This window comes from Neoarius graeffei, chromosome 16 (assembly GCF_027579695.1).
Source record: "Neoarius graeffei isolate fNeoGra1 chromosome 16, fNeoGra1.pri, whole genome shotgun sequence".
Taxonomy (NCBI): domain Eukaryota; kingdom Metazoa; phylum Chordata; class Actinopteri; order Siluriformes; family Ariidae; genus Neoarius; species Neoarius graeffei.
In genome coordinates this window covers 3,121,001-3,133,386 of record NC_083584.1, presented here as the reverse complement: position 1 = coordinate 3,133,386, position 12,386 = coordinate 3,121,001, and the positions used below count along the sequence as shown (strand labels likewise).

The 12,386-nt window shown below is 47.2% G+C and overlaps 1 protein-coding gene across 1 annotated transcript in view; it reads right to left on the bottom strand.

Moving 5' to 3' along the window:
• LOC132901018 (sterile alpha motif domain-containing protein 14-like) overlaps window positions 1-12,386 on the bottom strand; it is a 72,655-nt gene that overhangs the window by 60,024 nt on the left and 245 nt on the right. Inside the window, exons 2-3 of the mRNA XM_060943432.1 lie at window positions 1,754-1,914; window positions 1,380-1,641 (exon numbers count right to left, since the gene is read on the bottom strand). Coding sequence (XP_060799415.1) covers window positions 1,380-1,641; window positions 1,754-1,914 — 423 coding nt within the window. The remainder of the gene's footprint in view (window positions 1-1,379; window positions 1,642-1,753; window positions 1,915-12,386) is intronic.

The following is a 12,386-nucleotide window of genomic DNA, read 5'->3' as shown; positions in this document are numbered from 1 at the left end:
ACTGCCCAAAGTGGGGGTGGGGCACAGCCTTTTAGCCATTTCTCACATTGCTGTAGACATGGTCCAGGATGTTATTGTCCCTTGTCGGAAAGCTCACTTGTTGATGGTACTTCAGTAGCACAGTCCTGAGGTTGCAATGGTTAAAATCCCCGGCCACGATGAACACAGCATCTGGGTGTGTGGTCTCCTGTTTGCCGATGATGTCGTGTAGTAGTCCTAGCGCTGTAGTCTGGTCGGCCCACGGCGGGATGTAAACAGCCAGCATAAACACAGCACTGAACTCCCTTGGTAGATAAAAGGGTCTGCACTTCACCATCAGCACTTCAATGTCCACACAACAGTGTTTTTCAACCACCTGTACGTCCATACACCATCTGTTGTTTATGTTAACACACACACCGCCACCTTTGTTTTTACCGGAAGCAGATGTGCGATCTCCGCATTGCATGGAGTGGGTCTGTAGTTCAATGGCCGGGTCTGGCAGGCTTGCAGTAGTGCAGGTTTCCGTAAAAATCAGGGCACAACACTCTCTGATCTCAAGTTGAGATGTTATCCTGGTTCTCAGCTCATCCATCTTATTCTCGAGCAAGTGAACGTTAGCTAGCAGAAGGCTAGGTAGTGGTGGTCTTGTAGCTCTAGCCTTTAGCCTAGCATGTAGCCCGCCTCTCTTACTGCGCCTCCGTCTTGGGTGCGTGGATCGTTGGCCGTTTCGCCTACTTGAGTCTGGTGGTGATGCGGCCTGCCGGATGGTGTCAGTGTGGCTCAGGTCTGTGTCAGCGAAGAGAAGAAAGCTACAGTCCAGAAGGACTGGACTGGGCCCGTGCTGAATTTTGCCAATGTCTAGAAGTGTGTCTTTGCTGTAGGTGATCCTAGTGTACAAGCACTGAGCATTTGTCATGATCAAAAGTACTAAAATAAACAATAAAGACAATTGGTGTCGGGAGCGTGTTGCAAACACGTTTGCCACAGGGGGCGCCATGGATGAGTTTCTTACCTTCTTAATGCTTTTGAGATCAAACAGTAAATAATAAAAACACAGTAAATAGTTCTTTTGAATTAGATGATGTGATGAAGAGCCTCTGACTGGTACTGTGTGTAGATAGATAGATAGATAGATAGATAGATAGATAGATAGATAGATAGATAGATAGATAGATAGATAGATAGATAGATAGATTTTTTAATTTAAAACAATCTTCAGTTCATTAATGTTATCTTTAAATGCATTCTGAGTATTCTATACTTGCTGTGTGCACAAGGGCATCATGGGATTTTATGAAACATTCTTCATTATGCTTCAAGAAAAAACCCAACAGAGAGCACTATGAGGTGAACACAGAGCAGTTTGACCTTGAGCTAAAGGTCAGAGGTGACGGTACCTTCGCTTTCAGGGCGTCGGCCCCTGCGGAAGTGCACAGGGGAGGTTTCGGGACACGATCTGCAGGGTGAAGGTGGGGCTGGGGGCAGTAGTGCATCGTGGGATGTGGTGTTGGTGAGCTGACGGTAACGATGAGCTTTAGGTTCCTCTGTAGTTCGACGTGTGAGGGCGGAGTCAAAGGAGGACAGGAGGAGCTCTGGGGTGAGGGTGGAGTCACGGAGGAACGAGTGCAGTGGGGCTGAGTGCAGGGGCGTGTCTGCAGACTGTACACACACAGACACACACACACTATACTACATTATATTACATCATAATGCATGATTATACAATATTTGGTCTGAAAGAAGTTGTTAAATATTGCTGTGTGTGTCTGACCCTGGTGTCAGGCCCCTCGTCCCCCTCGGTGGAGCTCAGGCTGTCAGTGAGACGGGAGCGTGATGGTCGGTTCCTCCTGCTCTTTAGCGGTAGCGGTGCTCGACTCTTCTGTATGCTGTTATCCAGCAGCTCCGTCTCGGGGATCGCCGAGTTCAGATCAGCTAAATCATTTATTAATCATTAATCAATCACAATTATCGATTTGCACCAAAAAACTGACATGATTATTTAAATTCTTTATTCTTAAACTGCATGATATACTACATTAACATTAACACACTGCACATATACACCACAGACGCTGAGTTCTGGAATCTGATTGGTCAGAAGGTGTTGATTAATTCTCTCTAACAGCAGCTCTGACTGTAGTATGGGTTTATATTAATGCTCTCATTCTGATGCGCTATGGTTTCTATAGTAACGGCTCATTCACAGGGGCGTGTCCAGCAGACGCAACACTGATAATAAACAGATTTGAAAACATTCATATGGTGAAGTTTTCATAATGTAAGGAGATTTTTATTTATGTAATGTTTCTGGAAGGAGTCTCCAGTGTCAGCACTGTGTATCAGTCAGAGGTGAAGCTAGAACTTTGTTTTCTGACATCTTCAGGACAGAGGACTTTACACTTCTCTACAGTTTCTCAGTAATAAGACAAGCTGCAGTTTTGTTGTTGTTGTAACCAAAAAAAGAGAGACTGATGAGGGAATGAGTGTTTATCATGGCTGTAATGTCAGTGAGAATAAGTAACTTCCGTCCATCCATCTTCTACCGCTTATCCAGATCCGGGTCGCGGGGGTAGCAGCCTAAGCAGAGCAGCCCAGATTTCCCTCTCCCCAGCCACCTCCACCAGCTCTTCCGGGGGAATACCGAGGTGTTCCCAAGCCAGCTGAGAGATGTAATCTCTCCAGTGTGTCTTGGGTCTGCCCTGGGGTCTCCTCCCAGTGGGGCATGTCCAGAAAACCTCCCTTGGGAGGCATCCAGGGGGCATCCTAACAAGGTACCCCAACCACCTCAACTGACAGTGTCCTCATGTTTGTGGAAACATGGCTTAATGACAGCGTCCCGGACTGTGCCATTCAGCTAGCCTGGCTAACATGCTACCGGTCAGACAGAGCGCTAGTCGGGGGGGGGGGGGGGGAAGACTCGCGGTGGAGGACTCTGTGTTTACATCAGTGATGCCTGGTGCCACGATGCTGTTGTGGTCTGCAAACACTGCTCACCACTGGTGGAGTTTATAATTATTAAGTGCCGGCCATTCTATCTGCCGAGGGAATTTACAGCCATATTGCTGGTAGCAATATACATCCCTCCTGGCTCCAATAACAACAGGAATGAAGCACTGAATGAACTCTATCAGAACTCTATCAGTGAGCAGCAGACAGCCCACCCAGATGCTTTCCTCATCCTGGCTGGGGATTTCAACCATGCAAACCCCAAGAGCGTGTTTCCAAAACTCTATGGACATATCAACTTTCCCACACGTGGAAACAATACTCTGGACAATGTTTACACCATGCATAAAGATGCCTACAAAGCCCTCCCCCTCCCCCACCTTGGGGCCTCAGATCACTCCACTATTATGCTAATGCCAGCATACAGGCTGCTGGTTAAAGTCACCAGACCAGCTACAAAGCAGATACGTGTGTGGCCAGAGGGGTCCTCAGAGGCACTCCAGGACCGTTTTTCCACCACTGACTGGAGCATGTTCAGACAGGCGGCCACCTACAACAACTCCACAGATCTCCAAAAGTACACGGAGACCGTCACTGCCTACATGAGGAAGTGCATGGACGACGTTACAGTCACCAGAATGAAATACCAATCAGAAACCATTGCTGACAGGGGAAGTCCACAGGCTCCTGTGGGCTTGGGATGCCACCTTCAGAGCTGGGGACGAGGTGGGCCTGAGGACAGCTAGGGACAACCTGTCATGAGGCATCAGGGTGGCCAAGAGGCAGTATTCCAGGAACATTGCTGACTATTTCAATGACAGCAGAGACACCAGGAACCTTTGGCGGGGGATTCAGACCATCACAGACTACAAGCCCTCGCCGCAGACCTGGGACAACTCCATGTCTCTGCTGAATCAGTTGAATGACTTCTTCACTCGCTTTGAGGCAGACAACAGCACCATGGCACAGAAGACCCCACCACCTCCCGGCGACCAGGTGTTGACACTGTCCCCAGACAGCATGAGGAGAGCTCTCAGGATGACAAATGCACGGAAAGCCCTGGGTCCTGATAACATTCCTGGTCATGTCCTGAGAGACTGTGCCGAGGAGCTCACAGATGTCTTTACAGACATCTTCAACATCTCGTTGAGCTAGGCTGTTGTCCCCACATGCCTCAAAGCCACCACCATCATCCCGGTCCTGAAGAAGCCATCTCCCTCCTGCTTCAATGACTACCGCCCTGTCGCACTCACTCCCATCCTCATGAAGTGCTTAGAGCGGCTAGTCATGCGGCATATCAAGTCTGGTCTCCCCCCCGCCCTGGACCCTTTCCAGTTTGCATATCAGTCCAACCGTTCGACCGATGATGCCATCTGCACTGCCCTCCACTCAGCCCTCACCCACCTGGAGACAAAAGACTTGTATGTCAGAATGCTGTTCATAGACTTTAGCTCAGCATTCAACACAATCATTCCTCAGCAGCTCATTCATAAACTGGACCAGCTGGGACTCAACACCTCCCTGTGCAACTGGCTGCTGGACTTCCTGACGGGGAGACCACAGGCTGTATGGGTCGGCAGCAACTCCTCCAGCACCATCACATTGAACACGGGGGCCCCCCAAGGATGTGTGCTGAGCCCCCTCCTATTCACTCTGCTGACCCACGACTGCACACCAACATCCAGCTCTAATCTCTTCATTAAGTTTGCGGATGACATGACTGTGGTGGGTCTCATCAACAATAGCGATGAGACAATCTACAGGAGTGAGGTGAGCCACTTGGCCATGTGGTGCAAGGACAACAATCTCCGCCTGAATGTGGAGAAGATGAAGGAGATTGTTGTGGACTTCAGAAGAGTGCACACCCAGCATGCTCCACTATCTATTGACGGTGCTGCAGTGGAGAGGGTGAGCGGCACCAAGTTTCTGAGTGTGCACATCTCTGAAGACCTGTCCTGGAGCAACAACACCGCATCACTGGCCAAAAAAGCCCAACAGCGTCTGTACTTCCTCCACAAACTGAGGAGAGCAAGAGTCCCGGCCCCCATCATGCACACATTCTACAGAGGCACCATTGAGAACATCCTGGCCAGCTGCATCACCGTGTGGTATGGCACCTGCACCATGTCCTGCTGCAGGACTCTGCATCACATTGTGAGAGCAGCTGAGAGGATCATTGGTGTCTCTCTCCCTTCTCTAATGGATATCTATAACTCACGCCTCACCCGCAAAGCCATCAGGATTGCAGGTGATCCCACCCACCCATCTCACAGCCTCTTCAGTCTGTTGCCATCGGGGAGGAGACTGTGGAGTCTCTGGGCCAAAACCAGCAGGCTCAAGGACAGTTTCTTTCACCAGGCGGTCAGGAGACTCAACTCCGTCCCTGTTCTGCCCCTCCTCCCCCCTCTGCCCCCTGCCACAGATTCTGCTCGCATACCCCCCTGCCCCCCTTCAGAATCTGACGTCACCCTCACAGTTCCCCCCCAACACACACACACACACACACGTACTCTCAATGTTCATTAACACACTGAACTCAAGGACTGCACATTTCACTTTACCTCACTCATTTGCACTATTCCACACTACCACACCTTAACAGCTATTAGTTTATTGTTTATACTGCTTATTTCATGTTTACCTGCTATACCTCAAGTGCCCTTGACTGTTTATTTGCTCCAATTTATATATATATATAAAAAAAATAAATAAAATCTCCTTCTCACCCCCGGCGGGGGGGTGGTATCCATGTCATCCTCAAGCTCGGGTCCTCTACCAGAGGCCTGGGAGTTTGAGGGTTCTGCGCAGTATCTTCGATGTTCCTAGGACTGCACTCTTCTAGACTGAGGCTTCAGATGTTGTTCCTGGGATTTGCTGGAGCCACTCTCCCAGTTTGGGGGTTACTGCCCCAAGTGCCCCCACTACCACGGGGACTACACAACCCTTGACCTTCCACATCCGTTCCAGCTGCTCTTTCAACCCTTGATACTTCTCAAGTTTCTCATGTTCCTTCTTCCTGATGTTGGCGTCAGCTGGGATCGCCACATCTATCAACACCACCCTCTTCTGCTCTTTGTCCACCACCACTATGTCCCGTTGGTTAGCCAGGATCTGTTTGTCAGTCTGGAAGCTGAAGTCCCACAGAACCTTGGCCCTGTTGTTCTCAGCCACCTTCTGTGGTATGGCCCATTGGGACTTGGGTACTTCTATTCCATACTGGTTGCAGATGTTCCTGTATACTATCCCAGCCACTTGGTTGTGCCTCTCCATGTACGCTGATCCAGCTAGCATCTTACACCCTGCTACTATGTGCTGGACTGTTTCAGGGGCTTCTTTGCACAGTCTGCAACTTGGGTCTGATCTACTCTGGTAGATCCTGGCCTCTATGGCTCTTGTGCTTATGGCCTGTTCTTGTGCTGCCATGATTAGTGCCTCTGTGCTGTCTGTCAGTCCTGCATTATCCAGCCACTGGTAGGATTTCTTGATATCAGCCACTTCCTCTATCTGACGGTGGTACATGCCATGTAGGGGTTTGTCCCTCCAGGTTGTCTGTTCCTCCTCCTCCTCTGCACTCTCATCAGGGTTCTGCTGCCTGAGACATTCACTTAGCAGTTCATCCTTTGGGGCCATCTTTCGGATGTATTCTCAGATTTTCGATGTTTCATCCTGGACCGTGGTCTTGATGCTCACTAGCCCTCGGCCTCCCTCTTTCCGCTTAGTGTATAGTCTCAGGGTGCTGGACTTGGGGTGGAACCCTCCATGCATGGTGAGGAGCTTTCTAGTCTTGATATCTGTGGCTTCTATCTCCTCCTTTGGCCAGTTTATGATACCAGCGGGGTATCTGATGACTGGTAGTGCGTACATGTTGATGGCTCGGACCTTGTTCTTGCCATTCAGCTGACTTTTCAGGACCTGCCTTACTCTCTGGAGGTATTTGGCTGTGGTTGACTTCCTTGTGGCCTCTTCATGGTTTCCATTAGCCTGTGGGATGCCAAGGTACTTGTAGCTGTCTTGGATATCACCTATGTTGCCCTCTGGTAGGTCAATCCCCTCAGTCCGGATCATCTTGCCTCTCTTTGAGACCATCCGGCCACACTTGTCCAATCCGAATGACATCCCTATGTCATCGCTGTAGATCCGGGTGGTGTGGATCAGCGAGTCTATTTCTCACTCGTTCCTGGCATACAGCTTGATGTCATCCATGTAGAGCAGGTGGCTGATTGTTGCCCCACTACGGAATCGGTACCCATAGCCGCTCTTCGTGATGATCCAACTGAGGGGGTTCAGGCCTATGCAGAACAGCAGTGGTGATAGCGCGTCTCCTTGGTATATGCCGCACTTGATGTTGACTTGAGCAATGGGTTTTGAGTTGGCCTCTAGGGTTGTCTTCCACATTTCCATTGAGTTCTGGATGAAGGTCCTTAGGTTCCTGTTGATCTTATACAGTTCCAGACTTTCCAGTATCCATGTGTGTGGCATTGAGTTGTAGGCTTTCTTGTAGTCAATCCAGGCAGTGCACAGGTTGGTCTGTCTCTTCTTACAGTCTCGGGCGACTGTTCTATCGACCAGTAGCTGGTGCTTGGCTCCTCTGGTGTTACTGCCAATTCCTTTCTGTGCCTCGCTCATGTATTGAGCCACATGCTTACTCACTTTTGCCACAATGATGCCTGACAGGGCCTTCCATGTTGTGCAGAGACAGGTAATTGGCCGGTAGTTGGATGGGATGGGTCCCTTCTGGGGGTCCTTCATGATTAGGACTGTCCTGCCTTGGGTTAGCCATTCTGGGTGGGTCTCATCCCTCAGCAGCTGGTTCATCTGTGCTGCTAGGTGTTCATGGAGTGCAGTTAGCTTCTTCAGCCAGTACGTATGGATCATATCAGGGCCTGGTGCTGTCCAGCTCTTCATCTTTGACACTCTTTCTTGGACGTCTGCCATTGAGATGGTTACTAGTTCTTGTTCTGGGAGGTTGCTGTGGTCAGCTCTTAGGTCCACTAACCATTGGGCATCGGTGTTGTGTGATGCCTTTCTTTTCCATATGTCTTTCCAGTATTTTTCCACCTCAGCTCTTGGTGGGTCTGACCGGTTGTTGTTCCCCTGCCACTGAGAGTACACCTTGGCTGGTTCAGTGGAGAACAGCTTGTTTATTCTCCTGGCCTCTCCCTCCTTTGGTGTATCTCTTCAACCGGGTGGCCAGAGCTGTTAGTCACTGTTTATGTTTATGGTATGGAGAGTGAGTTGTACTTCCTGGGTGCCCCTTTATTCACCATGTTCCCTTTCTGTAGTTCAGCTAGCTGGCTAACTTCTCTCCGTGCTGCCTTTATCTTGGCCTCTAATCGTCTCTTCCATGGTGGATACTGTTTGATACTTCTTTGTTATGTCCCAAGCCCACCTTGTGTCCAAGCATCTCCATGATTACTGTTGCTGTACTGTGTATCAGCTTGTTGGTCTCAGTGATGGTTCTTGTGGAGATTGTCTTCAGAGCAGCATTCACATCTACTAATAGATCTTCTGAAGGTACTTGGCAACTCAGCTTCGGTATTCGTTGGGGGCTCCAGGTTTCCAGTTGGGTCACGATCTTCCTTCTCAGGTCAGCAGCTCTTGTGTTGAGGCTGTACACCTGTTAGCTGTTGGGGCTTGGTACCCAATCTCTGGTTGTGGGGATGATGATGACATCTAGTTGTGATAGTAGATTTCGATTACAGATGTTGGAACACTGGGCTAATAGCTGTTTCTTTGTTAGCCTTGATTGTGGGTTTCGAAGTATCCAATGTATCCACATTCGCTGCATGTATCCCCTCTCTCTGGGATTGCTTGTATAGTAGCATTCCAGCAAATCCGTATTTTCTGTCCTCGTCCATCGATGTCTTGTTCCAGTAGCCCATTTCTCATCAGTTTGCCCTGGTTCCCTAGCAACTGACACAGACCTTGTTGACCCGGGCAACGTCTGAGCCAGTATGACTCTATCAGTTATGTCTTCATAGGCTGATATATCATGAGGGGTCTTGCCTAAGGATCCTTACTGGATGATGTTTTGCCCCGACCGGGATTCGAACCCCGATCTCCCCGTGTCGTAGTCAGTGAGCATTACCACTGTACTATCCAGCTATATATATATATATATATATATATATATATATATATATATATATACACACACACAACCCCGATTCCAAAAAAGTTGGGACAAAGTGCAAATTGTAAATAAAAACGGAATTCAATAATTTACAAATCTCAAAAACTGATATTGTATTCACAATAGAACATAGACAACATATCAAATGTCGAAAGTGAGACATTTTGAAATTTCATGACAAACATTGGCTCATTTGAAATTTCATGACAGCAACACATCTCAAAAAAGTTGGGACAGGGGCAATAAGAGGCTGGAAAAGTTAAAGGTACAAAAAAGGAACAGCTGGAGGACCAAATTGCAACTCATTAGGTCAATTGGCAATAGGTCATTAACATGACTGGGTATAAAAAGAGCATCTTGGAGTGGCAGCGGCTCTCAGAAGTAAAGATGGGAAGAGGATCACCAATCCCCCTAATTCTGCGCCGACAAATAGTGGAGCAATATCAGAAAGGAGTTCGACAGTGTAAAATTGCAAAGAGTTTGAACATATCATCATCTACAGTGCATAATATCATCAAAAGATTCAGAGAATCTGGAAGAATCTCTGTGCGTAAGGGTCAAGGCCGGAAAACCATACTGGGTGCCCGTGATCTTCGGGCCCTTAGACGGCACTGCATCACATACAGGCATGCTTCTGTATAGGAAATGACAAAGTGGGCTCAGGAATATTTCCAGAGGACATTATCTGTGAACACAATTCACCGTGCCATCCGCCGTTGCCAGCTAAAACTCTATAGTTCAAAGAAGAAGCCGTATCTAAACACGATCCAGAAGCGCAGACGTCTTCTCTGGGCCAAGGCTCATTTAAAATGGACTGTGGCAAAGTGGAAAACTGTTCTGTGGTCAGACGAATCAAAATTTGAAGTTCTTTATGGAAATCAGGGACGCCGTGTCATTCGGACTAAAGAGGAGAAGGACGACCCAAGTTGTTATCAGCACTCAGTTCAGAAGCCTGCATCCCTGATGGTATGGGGTTGCATTAGTGCGTGTGGCATGGGCAGCTTACACATCTGGAAAGACACCATCAATGCTGAAAGGTATATCCAGGTTCTAGAGCAACATATGCTCCCATCCAGACGACGTCTCTTTCAGGGAAGACCTTGCATTTTCCAACATGACAATGCCAAACCACATACTGCATCAATTACAGCATCATGGCTGCGTAGAAGAAGGGTCCGGGTACTGAACTGGCCAGCCTGCAGTCCAGATCTTTCACCCATAGAAAATATTTGGTGCATCATAAAACAGAAGATACGACAAAAAAGACCTAAGACAGTTGAGCAACTAGAATCCTACATTAGACAAGAATGGGTTAACATTCCTATCCCTAAACTTGAGCAACTTGTCTCCTCAGTCCCCAGACATTTACAGACTGTTGTAAAGAGAAAAGGGGATGTCTCACAGTGGGAAACATGGCCTTGTCCCAACTTTTTTGAGATGTGTTGTTGTCATGAAATTTAAAATCACCTAATTTTTCTCTTTAAATGATACATTTTCTCAGTTTAAACATTTGATATGTCATCTATGTTCTATTCTGAATAAAATATGGAATTTTGAAACTTCCACATCATTGCATTCCGTTTTTATTTACAATTTGTACTTTGTCCCAACTTTTTTGGAATTGGGGTTGTATATATATGTGTGTGTGTGTGTGTGTGTGTGTGTGTATGTATATGAGTGTTTAGTCTATGTCTAGTTCTTATCTCGAGTGTTTATGCTGTTTATATTGTTTATTTCAATTATTCTATTTTTATTTATTGCATTGCCTGTTTGCACCGTGGGTCAGAGAGGACTGAAATTTCATCTGTGCTGTATGTCGAGCATGTATAGCATATTTGACAATAAAGTTGACTTGACTTGACTCCTTTCAATGTGGAGGAGCAGCGGTTCTACTCCAAGTCTCTCCCGAATGACCAAGCTTCTCACCCTGTCTCTAAGGGACAGCCCAGCCATCCTGTGGAGAGAATTCATTTCTACCGCTTGTATCTGCGATCTCATTCTTTCGGTCACTACCCATAGCTCGTGACTATAGGTGAGAGTGGGAACATGGATGGACCAGTAAATTGAGAGCTTTGCCTTTTGGCTCAGCTCTTGCTTTACCACAACAGACTGGTTTAGCATCCGCATCACTGTTGATGCTGCCCTGATCTGTCTGAATCGCCACCTTGAATCCCTCTCCTATCCCTACCCCTCCTTGAATCGCCACCTTAACGTGGTGGAGGGGTTTGAGTGCCTCAGGGATTCTAGGAGCTATGTTGTCAGGGCATTAGCCCCTGGTAGGGTCTCCCAAGGCAAACAGGTCCTAGATGAGAGGCCAGGCAAAGAGCGGTTCAGAATAACTCTTATGAAAGAAAAAACAGATATCCGAGTGCCCTCGCCCGGACCAGGGATACCAGGGCCCCACCCTGGAGCCAGGCCTGGGGGAGGGGCTCGTCGGCGAATGCCTGGTGGCTGGACCTATGTCCGTGGGGCCCAGCCTGAATGAGCAACATGAAACCACTCTCCTGTGGACCCACCACCCGCAAGAGGTGCCGTAAGAGTCCGGTGCACTGTAGATCGGGTGGCAGCCAAAGGCGGAGGCCCTGGCGTACTGATCCCTGGCTGGCAAAATCTGGCTTTTGGGACAATAAGTAACTTGTTTCACAATATGTAACTATAACTGGATAAAAATTCTGATATGTTATTCCTTCATAAAAAAAAATTAATAATTGACGAATTGTTGTGATGTAAGGGAAATAAAACAGTTGTGCTGTTAGGAGAAAATAATTAACTTCACACACAGTGTTTATTACTTCATCAGATTCTGATTATACTTCATCACTGCATAAAACAAACTGAAATGATTGTTTTTTATCAGTGTTTCATCTCACTGATGAAAATATTTTTGTCGTAATTATATTCATCATAGTTCTATTGGAAATATCTGGAAGAAACAGATAATCTAATGACTGTGTGCATTTCACCGAGTACATTAAAATATAATTGGATATCACAATACAGTATATTCTCTCCACATTCATTGGATATGAGCAATCGCATGCTCTGACTGGCTACTCTACTACTAGGATATCAGATCATATACCATGAGTAGAGAAAAACAAAATGGTGGAGCGTGTTGCTAAACCAACCGAGGACAAAATAAAAACTCTACTCGAAAACAAAACCCCAAAAAATACAAACAAAAAAATAACAATTAAAAAATACAGAATAAATTTATTTGCTGGTAAGAACGCACCTTTTTTATTTTTCAAGAATTATTATTATTGCATTTTTCAGAAATTGTTCCTGTCATTTCGCCGGTTTGTTTACATTCTAAGCGGAGATG